The 19,435-nt window shown below is 41.3% G+C and overlaps 1 protein-coding gene across 10 annotated transcripts in view; it reads left to right on the top strand.

Annotated features, from left to right (window-relative positions):
• ZFAND6 (zinc finger AN1-type containing 6) overlaps positions 1-19,435 on the top strand; it is a 64,761-nt gene that overhangs the window by 31,560 nt on the left and 13,766 nt on the right. For 8 of the 10 annotated variants that reach the window (XM_049108517.1, XM_025436847.3, XM_025436843.2 and 5 more), the window contains 2 exons: positions 17,845-18,015; positions 19,166-19,274. In XM_049108517.1, the coding sequence (XP_048964474.1) occupies positions 17,862-18,015; positions 19,166-19,274 (263 nt within the window). In that variant the 5' untranslated portion in view covers positions 17,845-17,861. Of the gene's footprint in view, positions 1-11,073; positions 11,206-17,844; positions 18,016-19,165; positions 19,275-19,435 lie in introns of those variants that run through there. The other 2 variants (XM_025436844.3, XM_025436840.3) reach the window with 2 other exon arrangements.

Raw genomic sequence — 19,435 nt, 5'->3', positions numbered from 1 at the left:
ATTTGCATGAAGATGAATTTACTTTCTCTTTCACATCACAAATGTCTTGGTGGAAGAAAAGTCAAAGTTGACAGTCTTTAGAATCAGTGAATGAGAAGGCATTTAGGAAGCTCATGAGGAGCGTGCCCCATGTATGAGGTCAGGTCCCAAATGTCCCTTTGCACAGCATGTTTTATTGAACGAGTGACTTCAGCCTTTCTGTGCTTTAGTGCCTGTAATCTGGAAAGCAGACATTACAATCTGATATGGGATCTTGTGAGGCTGAGTGAGTCATCAATACTTGTAAAATACTGTTATTATTAAAGGTTTGCTTCTTTAAGAGGAGGAATACTAAATGGTATATTCCAAATCCTCAGAGGAATAGATTTTAAAGGCTTTAGGATTAAGAATTTGGAAAGTCACAAAGTTAAGGTGTTTTGAGGTAGGTATCATGGGAGGCATTTCCTTAGTAGTAGGATGGAAATCCTTAACTCTTCTGCCCTCCTGTTCCCTGTCAGCTATGTACACTAGCCCTGTTTCAAATTCTCAGTAGCCTGGTGTGGCTCATGTATTTTCTAGGTAGTTGGATTTGGATCCTAGGTAGTGCAGTTCTGTTAAATGTGACATTTCTCAGTGACACACAACTCTTGTCTGGAACACAAAAGATTGGCTCTTGCATCAGACTTAAGTCTACAAAGGAAGAGGAAAGTAAACCATATTTCTTTCAAAATCTTGGTGAAAGTTAGGTGTATTTTCTCTGGGTTTTAGGTAAAGTGATTTTTAGGCAATATACAAAAATCATTACAGCTTTTTTGCAATGAAGGCATGGATGAGCACTGAGGGGGCCAAGCAGTGTTCCAGGTATTGAATTCTGTCTGTATTGACTGCTGCTCGGATTAAAGCAAGCCATTTTTTATGTTTGGATGCTGCTTCATCAGAGTGCTTTCTGATACAGAAGCATCTTTGAAAGAGTGGTGGCACGGGTGGTACACGAATCTGAAGACTTTAAGGAAGGGCTAGGTATCAGTTGGCAGTTTTAATTGAAAGGGAATCTTCTCTCTTTTGGACGATCCTGCTACAGGCTCCAGAGTAGTCTGGATTTTAGCCTGAGAATCACTCTTACTGTGTATTTAAAAATAGTGCAGGAGTTCAGGGTATACCAAGAAGTAGAAACATGGCTCTGTGTTCTACAGGAGCTCACTGTTTGCTAGATTATAATCAAGGAGCAGAACACATTTGGACAGATAACTGTTCTAACTAAAGAAAGGATAAAAGAATGAAAAATCCTAAAAGAATTGCAAGAAGTTTGCGGCCTTGGTATCTTTTAATGTATCTGATATTCTATCTCTTCCCCATCCCCACATCTGACTTTAGGTTGGTTCATTGAGTCATGTGATCACCCAGGTCTAGTTAGCTTAACTGGAGTATTACCCATGGTACCATCAGAACAGCAAGAGTTGCAAGTAGTGCAGAATCTATTAAAGGGGGATGTTCACAGGGAGACAGTGATCGGGCGTGTCAATTTTAATTTCTGTAACTGAAAAGTGGGTGGTGGGGGTATGCTTCTGGAGCTTCCCTCATGGGGATACGGTGGGAACCGAAGGACGTACTTCATGTAAGGACATAGCACAGGGCCTCGTACGTAGTGATAAGGGCTGACAAGTTCAGTGAGAGCCTACGAATACATATCTAAGTGTGTGGCTTTCTGATTTGATTTTTTAATTTAGAGGAAAAGTTTGGAGAATATAAGATGGAATGATGACCTATGGATACCTACTCAGAGTATCTTAAGCCAGAGGTGGAGTGGCCACCTAACCAGGCTGGTGATCTGATGATGCTCTGGAGTTGTTGGTGGTAGCCTCCCAACCCTAGCCCAGGTTGGCTTGCCATCGGGCACTGTGTGCTCTTAACCAGAAACTTAGGGTGGATTTTCTGTATTCTAGCCATTAAAACGTCTTTGTTTAAATGCAGTCTTTTCTAGAAACCTGATCTGTAAAAATACTAGAGGAGAGAGGTTTCCGTGTGCCATCTCCTCTTTGTCCTCCCACTCCCTGCCCTCTGCCTCCATGGTAGTTGAGTAGAACGAAGCACACACAGTGAGACACAAACCTGATGAAGGACCACTGGAATGCTAAGCATATATGCTAAGTCCATGCACACCCTCAGATGCTTGCAGATTTTGTGACTCTGGCTTCTGGCACACTGCCCATTAACTGAAGTTGGGCCATGATATTATTGTTTATATTAAAAGGTGGTATCAGTAAACAAAGTAAACAACCCCCAGAAACGTGTACTTTATTTGACAGATCTGTTGACCCTTTCACGTTATGCTCTACTTACGAACTGTAGAGGAAATGATCTTAAGTCATCTGAGTCAAGTTAATTGAACTTCTAGATAATTGATTTTTCTTTTCTTTCGGATATTTTACCTCTTTGCTGATCATATTCTTCTTTGCCTTAACTGCTAGGGTGAATAGAGTCAAATGGATGGCTTCTATTTCACAAATACACCCTTATGGGCATGTGTTTATTGACAACATACCTGACCTCTCCTTGCTTTTCCTTCCATTTTTCACTGCATCAACCATTTTTGCTTGCTTCTAATGTCATACAGCATGCACTTTTATTTATTTATTTATTTTTTATTTATTTATTTATTTATGATAGTCACAGAGAGAGAGGCAGAGACATAGGCAGAGGGAGAGGGAGAAGCAGGCTCCATGCACCGGGAGCCCGATGTGGGACTCGATCCCGGGTCTCCAGGATCGCGCCCTGGGCCAAAGGCAGGCGCTAAACCGCTGCGCCACCCAGGGTTCCCAGCATGCACTTTTAAAGTCACCTGAACTCCTTTTCAGAACAGCAGGAGGTGCATCAACAGTGGTGGTGGTGAGGAATTAGTGAACAGTTCTGGAGAAACCCTCCTTCCTACTCTAGGGGATTGGGTTCCCTGTGGCCTGCAGGTTTACATGCAGAGCCACTCCCACCTTCTTCTGTTCCGGGCCTCTAGTGAGTTTTTCACTGGCAGTTACCCAAAATGACCAGTGTGTCCTTTCATGAACTTCAGAGAGGAGGATTTAGAAACCATTCCTTCTCACTTTTAGTCCAGAAGGCCGTATGGCTTCAGTAGTCAGGGAGGATGTGCTCAGAGGTTTGCTAGTGGGCAGTCTGTGATGAGGGTGCCTCTCAGGTTTGCTGTGGGCAGGTGAGGATTCTTGGCTTTATGACTGCAGCTTCTACCAAGTACCTGGCACTGTGCAGCTTTCCCTCACAGAGTGGCCTGCAGGGGGTTGACTTAAAAGCCACCAAAATTGAAGATTTATATTACTGTTTATGGGTCATAAAGTGTTCCACAATCATGGTCTCAATTGATTTCCTAAAGTCCTATAAATTAAAAAAGACATGTTAAAATTTAGTGATAATCTGAGGAACCAGAGGCTGACCATTTATCTACATTGAAGGTGGCAGAGTCAGAACCAACTTGAAGATTAAGTCCATTCTTTGTTCTTTCTACTCTGCCATACTACATATCAGGTTGTCCTATGTATATACGATTGTTTGTGATGGTTCATAGTTGTTCTTCTCACAATGTATTTGTTATCCCTCTCTCCAAGGTATTACATTTTAACTGAAAAAGAGTAATCAGCTTCTGGAATGTCTTGCAATTACTTTGGGCAACTATTTTTTTAAATACCTCTATGAAAGTAGAGTACCAAAAACTGTGTTTTTGGTATTGCTTATTAGCATTTTGTGGAGGTTTTTTTTTTTTTTTTTTAAGATTTTTATTTATTTATTCATGAGAGACACAGAGAGAGAGGCAGAGACACAGGCAGAGGGAGAAGCAGGCTCCATGCAGGGAGCCTGAAGTGGGACTCGATCCTGGGTCTCCAGGATCACACCCTGGGCCAAAGGTGGCGCTAAACCGCTAAGCCACCTGGGCTGCCCCTCATTTTGTGTTTTTGTGGCTGATAGGGCTTATTGTAATTTTGGAGTTGGATGTGATATCTACAGATACATGAAAATCACACGTTAATATTCCTGTCCTTATGCATCTGTTGATCCTCGAGCAGAACTGTATCATGCCTACTGTTCTACAGTTCCTGATAGATCAGTAGGCACCACAATAAGCTTATCAAGCAGGACACCCTTGTAGAAAGGGCTGTGACAAAAGAAAGTGAAACTGATTCACTCTTGTATAATTTTACTATCTTTCCTGATAGCATTCCACCTAAAACATTTTGGAAACCATTCATTTGTTCATCCAGAATTTATTTGAGAATTTCCTCTGTGCCTGGCATTTGGTCTAGAACTGGGATTGGCACACTGTGGCCTGCTAGCCAAACAAAACCTTTTGGCCACCTCTTTGTGTAAATAAAAGTTGTATTAGAACACAGCTATGCCCATCCATTTTTATAATGTGGTGGCTTCTCATTATCAAAGTGAAGTAGCCCCAATGGCCTGTCACAGAGTACACAGAGCCTTGGGTCTTTTAGAAAAAGTTGATCAATCCCTAGGGTGCACCGCTGGGGTAAAACCCTGAACAAACCAAGTAATTGGTTTGTGTATTTAATACATTTTTTTCTCTTCTAGTCTAGTCTACTCTTAGTCCTTACAGACCATATTATCCACTAATCATTCATATTTCAGTTTGTATTAAAGAACACTGTTGATTCCTAGAAGTTGCTGTCTGTTTTCCTGGTATCAGTGCTAGGCTTTCCCAGAGATGAGATGCAGAGTAGGGGCTGTGTGCCCAAGCTCTGTCCTGGGGTGACTCTAATGGGACATGTGGCTGGAAAACAGGCAGGAGGAAGACTCTGCTCTGGGATGCCAATGTGTCAGAGTAGGTCAGTGAGACAGAACATGAAATAGTAAAGCCAGTTATTCATCTAAAAAGTGTTGCACAGTTTCAGGGGAATGGAAGAGATTTTAATGTGAAGGTTGGCTATATTAGAAGAAATCAGAGAGATTCATTCACAACTACTGGAAGCTGCATTGGAGATTTGCCTTAAGGGAAGAGTGTCCTGAAACAGTGATGGGGCAGAGAATGAGGCACAGTCTGCATGATTGAATTACAAGCTTCAAGGTCAAAGAGGAGAGAGTTTTAAAAAGTGATTTTGCATGTGGATCTTGCATATATAAAAATCGTATTTTGTGTTAATCTTTTTGAGAAAAAGAGTGAATGAAAACCCATAAATGTGGAACCCAGTGGGAAATAGGAGAGGGTCCCTCCCCGTCCCCCTCACTTTTTGCAGAGAAGGAGATTCAGTTGCCTTGTGCAGATAGTAACTGTGTCTTGATTCTTTAAGGTATACAATGTGGAACCTAGGTCAGTTTGAGAACCTAAAATTGCATCTTAGGTTTAATGATAAAATTACTACATATAGTGTTCGAACCTCCTAGTGAAGCCCTCCCTCAGCGGGCTGAATTGGAAAAGACATCCATGGGCTTGGAGCATTGGAGCATGAAGCTAACCATCTTTGTTCAGTGCATACACTACCTAACCAAAGTAGTGTACCCTGCTGGCAGACCTGGATCTCTTGTCAAACAGCAAGTTCAGTTTTTTTAAAGAAGAGTCTATTCCAGTTTCTTGCCTTGCAGTAAATATTTGAGCATTCCAGGTTGTGTGCTGGCAAAGTGGCAGGGCTACTTCGTTTGTGCATGCATTCTGCAAATATTGAATGCCTACCATGTGCCAAGCATTATTTTAAGCAGCACTGAACAAAATGGACGAATTCCCTGCTGTTACTGAAATACCATTTTACTTAGGGGAAAGACAGACAAAATAAATGTGACTTAATAGTAAATTAAGATTGAAATTAAGGACATTGAAGAATAATAAAGCTGGAAAGGCTAATGATGCTGGGGGTAATTTTAATTTTTTTTTTTTTTTTATGATAGTCACAGAGAGAGAGAGAGAGAGGCAGAGACACAGGCAGAGGGAGAAGCAGGCTCCATGCACCGGGAGCCTGACGTGGGATTCGATCCCGGGTCTCCAGGATCGCGCCCTGGGCCAAAGGCAGGCGCCAAACCGCTACGCCACCCAGGGATCGCTGGGGGTAATTTTAAATAGAGTGGTAACGGGACATTCTCCCCGAAAGGGTGACATGCGATTAAAGGCCTGAGGGAGGTGAGGGAACCTGCTTATGAGGATGTCTGGGGGGTGGACGGTAGAAGTACAAAGTCCTCAAGACGAAGGCAGACCTGGCTTGCCTGGAGGTATGTATTGTCAGGGAGTTGGGGAGCCAATGATGAGGAGCCTCTGTCATGGTAAGGAATTTGACTTTTACTCTTGGTAACTGGAAAGCCTTTGGAGGATTTTGAGCAAGCTAGTGGTGTGATGTGCTCTGGATCTTAACATGATCACGGCTGGTATTGAAAATAGACTATAGGAGGACAAGAACAGAAGCAAGGGGACTTCTGTACTAGCAACTAATGTTATCAATTGCTGTATAACAGAGTACCTCAAAACTTAAACAATTGATGATCTCACATAATTTCTGTCAGGAATATGGAGGGAGTTGAGCTGCGTGGTTCTGGCTCAGGGTCTCCCGTGAGGTTGCAGTCCTCTGGAAACTGAACAGGGCTGAAGGATGGGCTCCTGAGTTCACTCACATAACTCTTGGCCAGAGGCCTTCCCAATGGATGATCAAGAGGGAGAGAGAGAGCAAGGCAGTAGCCACAGCATCTTTCATGGCTAGGTCAGAAGGGGTACAGCATTGCTTACATGGTATTCTGGATCAACACTGATACAGTGTGGGAGAGGGCTAAGGGGGGCCTGAATACCAGTGGCCTGAGGATCCCTGGGGCCACTTGGGAACTGGCTGGCAAACAAGTAGAAAATGAGGTTTTTAGAATATACCACTTAGAGTCAATGTTAACAAATCCCATACCTAGGAAGGTCTAACAAGGTAATACAAGTCCTCTTCATGAACACTGTAACACGTTGGACATTTAAAGGAGACCTAAGTAAATTGAGGCTTATGCTGTGTTTGTACATCTGGAGATTGAACATAATCCTATTGGGTCTTTTTTGTTTTTTTTAATAGAAATTGACAAACCAACTCTAAAATTTGTATAGAAATGCAAAGAGCCATAAAGAAGCAGCACAATCTTGAGGAAGAATAAAACTGATAGTAGATGTTTGAACCTGAACTAATACCAGATATCCAAAATCTATAGTAGTTCAGAACAGGATAGACAGTCAAGTGGACTGCTAGAGTGAGTCTCTGTGAGAGGCTTTGTATGTACATGGTGCCCAGTGCGTGGACAGAGATGAGGCTGTAGTGCCACTGGGAAGGGCAGTCTCTTTAATAATGGCTTTAGAGTAATTAGGTAGCCATGTGCAGAAACACATGAATCTGAATCTCTACCCATACCTTATTTAAAAAACAAAAAACAAAAAACCCAACCCTGGATGGATTGCAGACTGCAATGTGAGAGGTGAGGTTCTAAAATGGAGGAGAGGACATGTTTATGACCGTGGAGTAAAGCACAGACTTAGTAAATCACTGGGTATCAACATACAAGAAAAGTTTATCAGTATTGTTAATCTATCAATCCAACAGGTTCAGGATGCACGAAAACCTTAAACAGGCACTTCACACTAGAGGACCCCCAGCTGGCCAGTCAGCACATGGAGGTGTGTTCGGCTGCCTTAGTCTTCGCAATAGTAGGAAGCCTGAGACAGCTGAGACATTACTACACCCATGAGAACACTTAAAATGGAAAGACACATGCATTGGTTCTCAGGTCTGCTGTGACAGTTTACCTCAAACCGGAGGCAAAGGTTTCTTCTCCCACAGTTCTGAAGTCCCATGGTTCAAGATCAGGTGTTGGCAGTGCCATGCTCCCTGCGGAGAAGCTTCTGGAGAGAATGCTTTCCTTGTTTCCAGATTCTGGCTGCAGGCGTCCCCTGGCTCCTGGCCACATCACTCCAGGCTCTACCTCTGTCTCTGCACCCCCTTCTCTATGTGTCTCAGAACTCCTTCCGCCTCTTGCAGTTCAGGCCCACCAAGGAAATCCAGGGCAAGCTCCCCCTCTTAGAAGGTAATGTTCACAGGTTCCAGGGGATAGGACATAGACAAGTCTGGGGCCACTACTCAGCCCTGTGCAGCACACTGTGCCACATACTGGTAAAATGGGGAGTAACTGGAATGCTCTTTTGTTACCAGGAGATATTCTTTCGTTACCAGTAGAATTGTATGACTGCTTTGGGAAACTGGTAGCACCTGCCAAGGATGAACATACATGCAGTAGAGCATGCCTGTGAAACCTGGAAGATGAATAGGCTACAGTGAAGAAGCCTTTATCATTAATTTATATGGAAGATTCTTTGAGTGTTCCCAGACCCAAAAATATGTCAGGACACATTGCTAACACGCATACACCATAAACCAAGATGAAGCCCAGATGCTCACAGATGCAGTTACAAGCTGTGGTAGCTGGATGCTGAGGTGCTGAGCGTGGCTGGGGGGAGCGCACTGTCTGTAAACTTGTAGTGAACGCTGTTTCTGCTTGGTGCCTCTTCTCATAAAAGCTAAAATAATCTTCGAATTTCTCAAAATAGGTACTAAATGTAGATCTTTCTTAAATTGGAGCAACAGGACACAAACCTTGGAAAGGCAGGGGATATGTGTGTGTCCTGTGACCAGCATTTCCACTCCTATATATTTATACACACACACACACACACACACTCTCAGGAGAAATGTGTGTGTTAATCAAAAGACACGGTCATGTTCAAAACCACAGTATTTGTCATACTCCTAAACTGAAATGTCCCCAGCCCCTGTCAACATTAGAATGAATCACGGTTTATTTGTACAAATACTCTAGATAGCAGTAAGAATGAATGCACTACAGTTAGACACGTTAGCAACATTGAATCTCAGAAACAGTGTAAGAGCAGCCAGACACTGTGTATACACTGTATATTTCCATTTATAAAAATGGAAGAGCAGAAGCTACTCTAGGGGTTTTTGAACCCCACAGTGACTTCAGAGAAAGGGTATACCTGGGAGAGGTGTGAGGAAGCTTTTGGAGCTTACTGGTGATGTTCAGTTCTTATGGGGGCGCCAGTTTCAGTGTTCAGTTCGCAAGCATTTAAGCTTTACGCTTACGTTTTTTTCTTTACGTTTTTTTTAATTTTCTTTAAATTCAATTAACATATACTGTATCATGAGTTTCAGACGTAGAGTTCAATGATTCATCAGTTGTGTACAACAGCCAGTGCTCATTCCATCACATGCCCTCCTTCCTGTCATCCCCCAGCCCTCGCCCCTCCAGTATGTTTTTCTGGGTGAAAAGAACGATAAGTAGTGGGAATTGTATTGATTTCTCTTTCTTTTCTTTTTCTTTTTCTTTTTCTTTCTTTCTTTCTTTCTTTCTTTCTTTCTTTCTTTCCTTTTCTTTCCTTCTTTCTTTTTCTTTTTTTTCCTTTCTTTCTTTCTTTCTTTTCTTTTCTTTCTCCCTCCCCCTCTCCCCCTCTCCCCCTCTCCCCCCTCTCCCTCCTCTTCCTTCTCTCCCCCTTTCCCTCTCCTCTCCCTTGGACTAATGGAATACTACCTTCATTTTTATATCATTGATTATTCCCTTAAGTTGGAAGAGTTTTGTAGGGCAACATTTTGTACTTCCCTAGGGACTTGAATTAATTGCAAGTGAAAGCAGCCCAAATGGAACTAAAGCAGAAGCAGGATTTGTCTCCCATAACTGGGAAATCAGAGAGTTAGAGATGCCCTCAGCAAGGTGGATGCTGGAGTTCAGACCCTGTTGGATCTTGGCGCTCTCCTCCCTCTCTACCTCTCTTCCCATTTTGGCTTTGCTTACCCTATTTTTAATTGTCATGTGGAGACTGTCAGTTGTGGCAAAGAGGGCCCCAGCTACACCCAGGTGTCTGTCGTTGGCCTCTTCCCCAGCAGCACCAGTAAAATCCAGGGAGGACTGACTGGCTCAGCTTGAGACACTGCCCACCTGTGAGATGGTCCGGGCCCAGGGAGCGGTGGCTAGGCCTACTGCATACAAATGGAATGCTTTTGCCACAGGAAAGAGGTTCTGTTACCTGAAGGAAAGAACATGCTAGGCAGACCAGAACTATCTATTTCAGGAGTACAGGTATCTTCCAGGTGCAGCTACTGGGTGATTTTGTAATTATTGAGATACTTTAGCCTTGTTAAGGAGAAGATGGCATGCAATGCAGAGGTGGGTTTGTACCAAGAATATTTCTGCCACTTTTCACATTGTCACTGCACTTCTGTATAAACCTGAGGATACAGGTGTGGATGAGAGATTGCCTTTTCTTGTTCTTTCCCTTCCTGGGTGGTAAACATATACTAAATTAAGAGATGAGACTTTAGCAAGAGCAAATGATACTTAACGTTTATGTTCCGTTTGGATTAGAGAATCCCACAGTTGAGTGCCTCTGCTGGAGTCCCATGTCTGCCTGGCCTCCCTGCCTCATCTGTGGCGATGCTTACACTAAAGTCACCTGCTTGGGGCACCTGGGTGCCCAATTGGTAAAGCACCTGCCTTTGGCTCAGGTCATGATCTCAGGGTCCTGGGATCAACCCCTGCATCAGGAACCTCAAATAAATGAATACAATCTTAAATAAAGTCACCTGCTCATTTAATAGAGAATGGAGAGTTTACAAACTTTGGGCTTGTCACCTATTTTTGTTCAGCTAAGAATGGCTTTTATGTTTTTAAGTGGTTAGGGAAAAAATTAGAAGAGTAACATTTTGTGGTGTGAAAATGCTGTTGAAATTCAAATTTTGTGGCCATAAACATAGTATTTTTGAAATACAGCCATGCTCGTTGGTTTAGAACTGTCCTTAGCTGCTTTTGCAGGACACAGCAGAGTTGAACGGTTGTAAAAGCAACAGTATGGCTTATGAAGCCTAAAATATTTACTGTCTGGTCACGTACAGAAAAGTTTGACAACCCTTGATTTAAACATTGTTGGGCAGAATGTAAACAATGAATGCCTTATAAGCTACTTTGTTGGAAACAAAGAGTTAATTATTTGCTGGGAAAGAATGAATATAGAGTTCCTCCAGTGATGCTACCCTCACATGAGCCAGACGGCACCTTTGTGTTTTTCAGCCCAAGCAACAGCAGGAAAGACAGCCTGACCTAGGGCGTGGGGAACTGCTGTACACAGACACGACTACAGAGCATCCTCCGTGCAGTAGGAACCCCAATCCAGAGTCCCTATACTTTTATACTTTTATCAGAGTGAGTAGCTTTCATCCCAGGTAGTTTATATCAAGTCATACTTTCTGATCTATTTGCTTTATGAACTTTCCCAGTTTTTTTGGTCATCTCTGCAAAGGTTCTTGACCCCCAGAACATAGGTATACGGCCCATGTGATAGCTGGTAGATCCACATGCTCATAATGCTATGGGGAATTACTGTATGCCTCAGGAAATAGTCATCCCAGCTATGCCAGGATTCTCTTCTGGGATCTCCATTTGATGTAATTGCAAAGATAATTAGTTCCCAGTGATATCCAGTGATTAAAAAAGCAGGAGGGTAGGGGGAAACTGGAAGAATGCACCTTTACAAATTATATTTCCAACCTGTTTTTTTCCGGAGGAGGGAGAAAAACAATGAAAAGAAATATCTGTGTGTTTTACAGCTGGCTGGGGACTGATGGTCGTTCTTGCTGAAGGACAGCTTCATTATATAAATTATGACAACTAGGTGTGAAAGCATTTGATTCATGTTTTCTCCCCTTTTCCTTGGAAAAACAACCATTTTTGCCTGACGTGAATACTTCTAACAATAATGAAATGTCTTTATTCAAGAAAATATTCTGTGGAATTCATTCTAGACATGAAGGGGGTTTGAAGAAGACACTTAGGAGTTTAGTTGGGAAATTGTCTGCTGAAAGCACCTGAGTGATGGCCAGCCGAAGTGCCACAGAGGGATGAGTGCTGCTTTGGGGAGAAAGAGCAGAGGAGGATTGTGGTGGGCAAAAGTGGACCCAAAAGAAAAATGTTTGAACTGATTCCTGAGATCAAGATTGTTGTAGGCAGAGTACAGAAGCAGACCTTATCCACCAAGAGAGGAGCAGTGTGATAGAGCTGGAGCTTGTGTCCAGCAGATGGGGGCTGACTGTGCTTCCAGGAGGCGCAGAGGAAGAGCCAGGCACTGTCTGTGCTTCCTGTCTTCCTGTCAACATTATCTGTAGTCTGGTGAGACATGCTGGATGCGACCTCCTGGGGAGTTGACACTTGGAGAAGTTTGGTAACATGTCCAGGCTATGACAGGTGACAAACACGGTGGAGCAGAGCATCAAACCGATGCCAGCCTGACCCCACACCCATCCTCTTCTCATGCAGCCTCCTTTCTAGGGAAACTGGGTTGGTTGGAGTAAATGATCTACGACATACGTGCTAGGTCTAGCGCTCCTTCCTGGAGCAGCTCTACAGTAACTAAAACAGAAGTAATGTGATGGGAACTGGGTGTTTTAGGAGAATGTCAATAAATGGGTTGGGAGGAGGGGGAGTAAAACAGAAAAATCTGTTAACTCAGCGGTGAAGTGATGAGCATCAGAATTTGGAACGGAAAAGAAAGGAGCATGGGACATTTCAAAATGATCGGAATCTGGTGACTCAAACTCTAAGGCACAAAACAGGAAAGGAAGTTCAATTGACATGTATTTGCAGTTAATAATGAGGTCTGTGTTACATCCACTCATTGCTGTTCTTTTATCAGAATTTTAATAATTGAAAAAAAATAAAAAAATTAAAAAGAATTTTAATAATTGGTAATGAATTTTCTTTGCAGTCTTAAAATATTTGATCTTGAGTTTTTTAATGCCAACAAGAATTTCTTAGGTAAAAAGATTTGAAAAACAAATTTTCTTCAGAGCTTGGTTAACCTTATTAAAGCTCATAATATCTTAAGGTCGAATAAATGAGTGAAAATTTAAATTATCTTTCAATGAAAAGCATAAGAATTCGTGGATTGCTCACAAAATCACAGGTTTAGCAGGAGCAGGTTGGACTTTGAAAGTCATTCTCTTGTGTTTTAGGAGATAAAGGAAAAGACACTGACCAAAGACAGCTGCTTCCTAGATATGTGGCCTTGGGCAAGTTCTTAAATCTCTTTGAATATCAGTTCCTAATTTTTAAAACAGCACAGGGTTCTAGAGCTAAATAAAACAGAAGACATGGTTCTTGGCCCACAGTCAGTTCTAGTACCTGCTCAGTACCATTTCAGGGAAGAGAGCAGACTTGGCTGTGGTTTTGATTACAAATAGTAAGAGTCAGAAACCACATTTTCTGAATTTTCTGCAATGCATAGACATTTGTTTTTAAATTATACCATGCTAGTGAACTTTTCTGTTTATGTCTGATAATCCCGTTCTTTACCTCCTTGACTTTGCTGCTTTATAATCCCTCAAAATGGTAGCTAAGGGATTGTTCTGCATTCTCATTCCCTTATGCTCTTCCCTCCTGAGTGCCAGTCTGATGGCCTGCAGAGTCCTTCCCTGCCTCCCTCCCTCCTGAGTGCCAGTCTGGTGGCCCGCAGAGTCCTTCCCTGCCAAGAAGGTGGAACAGAGGAAGGCAAGATTTCCAGTTTCTCCACAACTGTGCCATCTTTGCCACTGCACATTGGGATAAACTAAACTACCCTTTTATGGTGATGGTTCTCTTTGTGAGTCTTCATGGAAAGGTATATTTTGTGGCCTAAAGATGAATAAATGTCTTTTTTTCTTTTTAAATAGCCTACAAAATCCTTTGTGCTTTTTACCTGCCAAGATGATAGTTTTTTTTAATAAGAAAGCTCACCAAAAAAAAAAATAAATAAGAAAGCTCAACTTATGAAAATCATTGTTAAATTGCTGCTGTGCAGGGCAGTTTGGCTTGGGGAAATCACTAGTGCTACATGTTTTTAAAATTTATTCAGAAGCAGGTAATATGAATGAAAGCTTGGTGGTCGTATTCTAATCTGTGACTATTAAGTTTTCAAAGAAATAGAATATTTCTCTTCTCTGGGTGCTTATGATTGCCGGCCAGATGCTGAAAGGTTTATCTGTGCCACTGGAGAAAGTCTTTTTAAAGATTTTATTTATTTATTCATGATAGAGAGAGGCAGAGAGACACAGGCAGAGGGAGATGCAGGCTCCATGCCCGGAGCCCGATGCGGGACTCGATCCGGAAACCCCAGGATTGCACCCTGGGCCAAAGGCAGGCGCTAAATCATTGAGCCACCCAGGGATCCCCTGGAGAGAAGTCTTTTAATTCTCACCTTATAAATACCATTATAATGTTATTAATAGGCAACACAGGATAATTGTGGTTTAGAACAATGTTTTTCAATCTTTTTTTTTCCTCTCTGACAAAAAGCCTTTTTAAAGTTTTTTCCAACTTAGCTTCCCACCTCCATAAAATTTTAATCCACAGATATACTATATCTCTATTTATGTATTCCATATATACATACAGAGTAAGGTTTCTTATGTGCTTCCTTCCCCCAAGAGTTGGGTTTTGTGCCCTTAAGTTGATACTGTCTACACTGGGTATGCATAGTTTACAGCAGTGGATTCTCAAAGGTTTTCATTTCAAGACTTTCATATTCTCTTAAAATTACTGAGTACCCTGAAGAACTTTGGTTTATGTGTGTCATATTTAACGATACTTATCTTCTTACAAAATAAGGCTGAAAAAAATTACAAAATAATAATATTAAAAAATATTTTGTCAAGGATGCCTGGGCGGTTTGGTGGTTAAGCGTCTGCCTTCAGCCCAGGACGTGATCCTGGAGTCCTGGGATCCAGTCCCACATCGGGCTCCCTGCATGGAGCCTGCTTGTCTCTCTGCCTGTATCTCTGCCTCTCTCTCTCTCTCTGTCTCTCTCTCTCTGTCTCTCATGGATAAATAAGTAAAATCTTTAAAGAAAAAAATTTTTTTTTTTTTGTCAGAAGTAACCATCCCTTCCCTCATCCCCACCATCACCACCGAAAAAGTTTAGTGAGAAAAGTGCCATTGTTAGGCATTTGTGCAAATAGTAAGATTCTCATAGTTGGCTCTGCATTTTATCTGTTACAGTGTTATAAATAAAAACTGATATCATACAGATACGTCATTGAAAAAGAAAGGATGTTTTTAATAACCTTTTCAGATAACAGAGGTTGCCTTTCTTTGATATTATACCAAAATTAGGCAATTTGTAGTTTCTTTAAAGGGTTAATTGCAGTCTAGCATCTCAAACTATATGTAAAAATTTTCTGTCCCCTTACTTTAAAATTCCTTGGTCTTCCAATTTGAATGGATCTTTTGTTCATGAATCATTTTGTGCCATCATACATGATCACTGGAAAATACTGCTTCTCTGACTTACCCGGATCCTCCAGATGTTAATACCATACCAACTACTCACATGTCATTAATATCACTACTGATCTTATCAGAAACTCTAAAAATAAGAGATACTTGTCAAGCTTTTTTTTTTTTCTTTTTTTTTTAAATGTGGTCCTTGGCAATGAATACTGTTATTTTTCTTGAAGTGACAGGCTCACTTTGTTCATTTATGAGAAAATGTCAGCTGTATACTCAGGTTTAAATAAACAGAGCCAGTTCTTGAAATAAAAAACGTCTTCCATGAAAAAGGTGCCTTGGGCAGCTTGAGCATTTGGGCCAGTATCTCTCCTTCCCTCTGTCTTCACACTTCTGTATGCAGCAGGAACAGTCTGTACACTTTCCAGTTTGTCACCCAAAATATTTACAAGACGTATGTTCAGGCTCAAGATTTAATAAAGTTAGTCTGTTGCTGTGAAAATGTGGCGAGGGGGGATATAGCTAGTATTGGGGCACTTTCCTGATTTGGCTCCTTAATAGGGTTCCTGTCATCGATCCATCATTGCTTGTGCACCACGAGTGCACATGGCAGCACAGTGGAAAAGGACAGACAGCTGGTAATGGAAACAGTTCTGACCTCCCTAGGGGTTCACGGAAGCACACTTTGAGAACCACTGATTGAGAGCAAGACCTTTGAGCCAGTCTGCCTGGATTGACTCCAACAAGTTGTAAGCTACATGCATGACCCTGAGCAGTTACCCTGATAACCCAACAGCACTCATAGACATTTTACCCCCAGAACAGAGGCCACAAATCCCCACAGAGTGTTTATTCGTTTTTCTATCCCATCTTTGTTTTTGGTGTTTTGTTTGTTTTTTTCATTTACATGTATATTTATATAGAACTACCAAAGTAGTCCATATAGGGAGCAGAGCAGCCAAGATTGAATTCTGAAGCAATTTGCCATGATGGAGTAAGAAAGAGGTTTGTCCAAATCCCAAATTATTCCCAGGCTAAAGGTTTAAATATTCTCATTGGTTTTAGGGCGGTTCTTTGTAAAGGCAAATGCAAAATTTGCTGCTTTGTTTTGTAATCCTGTCAAATGTATTACAGCCCTTGGTTCTGAAATTTGTGTTAAGTATACCCCTCACCCAACAGTCTTTTCAAATAATTCAGGTAAAGAAAAAATCTGTCCAAGATAAACATTGAATGCTTTCCTTCATTGTTGATTTGATTCAGGGCAACTTTAGTGGCAAAACCTTTGTCTTCCTCTGGTGATTCTTACCCCTCAGGATCTTTTATAGACTTGTCTTTATTTTTTTTTATTATTATTATTATTTTTTAGACTTGTCTTTAAATACACATACACCCATTTTGGAGTAACCTTCATTGCATTTGGGAGGATTTGGGGTTTGTTTGTTGTTGTTGTTTTAAATAGTCTGATATTACCTTCTGTCATGTTATTTATGCCAAAGGATCACTCGCTCTATGGGAGAAACAGCACATGGGGTTCTTCCATCTGTTGTGATTGATGACCAGACAGGTCCTGTGTCACAGCAGTTCTTTCATCTTAAGCACTTCAGTAAATATTTCATTCCCAATCAGGCACATTGTACCTTCATTTAAAAGGATTTCAAAAGTTCAGAAAAAGGATAATTCAGCATTACTAGCTTTGCTGTCCTCAGACACATTCTTTCCTGTCCTTCGCGATGGTTGTAGATTCTCTTTTTGTCCTAATTGACAACACATCATATATACATTTCATGTTGTGTCTTTTGTTACCAGCACTCTCTTCTACCAAAAAAGTCTTCTAAAATGTTTTAATAATCTATAACTTGAAACAAATCCATTCTCCTCATGTTGGGCATTTATTTTAAATTTACCAACATTATAAATAGTGCTGTGGAGCACATCTGTTAGGTATTTTGGTCTTTTTTTCTGATTGTACTCTAGTTATTCCGTTGGAGACCTGTGGGAGAGTGACTGGTTCTGAGGGCAGTTTTGTAAGGCTCTTAAGGTGAATTGCTAAATTTTTTGCCAGAAGGATTGAGCCAGTTTCTCATTTCCCTTGCATTCTGCCCATTTCTTCCTATCTTCACCAGTATTGGTATACTGTAAAATGCTTTTTAAACAGAAAAATATTATACAAGTAAAACATGAACTTTGAGCATAAGTGTCAGTACTTAGAAATTAATAGTATAACATATAATAAAACGTATAATGTATTATTATTAGAAGTCCAAACTGAACTAGCCTCAAGGAATTTTCCTTAGGGCTCTGGTGGTAGGGAGTCTTCAGAACAGACCTCCCTAGAGTTGTTTACATTTTCTAAGCCAGTACAAACCTTGTGTAGAGAAGGTGGGAAATACAAGCTCAGTTTGTATCTTTTGGTCTTTAGTTTTTCTCTCTATCTTAGCCCTAGGTTTTAAGACAGGTGTATATAGAATGAGTGATTTTAGATAGAGCAGAAGTGTATGTGGGTTTTTAAAAATTATATAAAGCAAATTTGGATAATGCATGACTGCTGTGTGTCTGAGTTCTTTACTAATTCTGTGTAAATTTCAGGTGTGCAACAGAGGAACATGGCTCAAGAAACTAATCACAGCCAAGTGCCTATGCTTTGTTCCACTGGCTGCGGATTTTATGGAAACCCTCGTACAAATGGCATGTGTTCAGTATGCTATAAAGAACATCTTCAAAGACAGAATAGTAGTAATGGTAGAATAAGCCCACCTGGTAAGTAATTCTGTCAAAACCCAGCAGTATTCATCATTGAGATAGATTCAGATAGCATAATGCACTGGATACGTTTTTATGCTCTCACATTGTGCACATATTACTGCATTCATATCAGAAAGTTCCTCCTTCCACATCATCATTATCAATGGTGTCCTTACCCATTGAAAATAACCAGTCCAAATGCATTCCACAGCCTTATTTGCTGTGCTATAGAACTGTTATCTTATGAAAGTACAGGCATACTCTGAGTATATGTAGGTGTCTGGGTAAAGTCAGGTGTAAGGGAGGGTGGGTTATGAAGACCTTGGTTATTTTATTGATGACTTCAAAGTCAAGATAGCTGTAGAAGAGTAGGTTACAGGTGGCCACAGCTGACTTCAGAGAAAGCCATATGCCGTAAGCGGGGAGAGGTGTAGCAGTGTGACTGGGAGTAAGGGGTGTTCATCGCCTGCTCACCTTAATTCTGGGTGCATACTGTGTGTCTGAGGATTCTGGGGTTGTGGAGGTGAGTTTCTTAGGTCAGTCAGTGGTTGTATCGGAACAATCAGAAGGATTCTGAGTGTGAGCTTTGCAGAGGTGTAGCGGGCAGTGAAGGCTGTTACCTAGTTTGTGTAAGATTCTGCATGGGGTCTTTCTCATCATTGCTTCGTGTTCAAGCCAAAAGCTAGAGCCATTTAATCAAAATTTCTCCAAATTTTCTCAAAGCTAAGATCAAATGAATATAAATTGTTTTTTAAAATTAAATCATCTACATATTTTGCCTTATGAAGAACAAGGAATATAGCTAAAATTGCTAGCACAGATTTCAATTCCGAACTTAGGTTTGCCTTAACTACTCCATCTTTTAAATACCTCATTTGTGTACTAGGACTTGCAAGATGTGTGAGTAACACACAGTCCTGAGAAAGAGGAGTTCAGTTCGTTAATATATACAGTTTGTATATGATTTCTTTCTTGGTTTAAATGACCTTTTTTCCATTGGGAAATTACTGAAAATTCTTACTAAAAGTAATGAACCAGCATATGATAGATGTTAGTAAAACAGGATTGGCCCACTCTGTTGCACAGATAGGTATTCTCTGTTTAGATCAGGTGTTGGGATTCCCAGAGCACAATGTCCCTAATGCAAAATGTGCTTCTGTTGCAGCAGCTTCTGTCAGTACTCTGTCTGAATCTTTACCCGTCCAGTGCACAGACGGCAGTGTCGCGGATGCTCAGTTACCACTAGACTCCACGTCTGCATCTGTGCAGCCAAGGTAAGATGTGGGCTCTGAGTGCTGCTTGTGAAGCTAGTGAAGAATAAAGCACATGTTCTCTATTTGATCAGGGCTGTGAGAAAAACTGGATCCAGTCCCTTTAGGGTTAACCTGCCCAAAGCTATGTCTATCTCATTACTGACCAACTGACCTGTTAGAAG

The sequence above is a fragment of the Canis lupus genome, chromosome 3, assembly GCF_003254725.2.
Source record: "Canis lupus dingo isolate Sandy chromosome 3, ASM325472v2, whole genome shotgun sequence".
Lineage (NCBI taxonomy): Eukaryota > Metazoa > Chordata > Mammalia > Carnivora > Canidae > Canis > Canis lupus.
The sequence above is the reverse complement of the archived record's forward strand: the minus strand, read 5'-3'. Positions and strand labels throughout refer to the sequence as shown.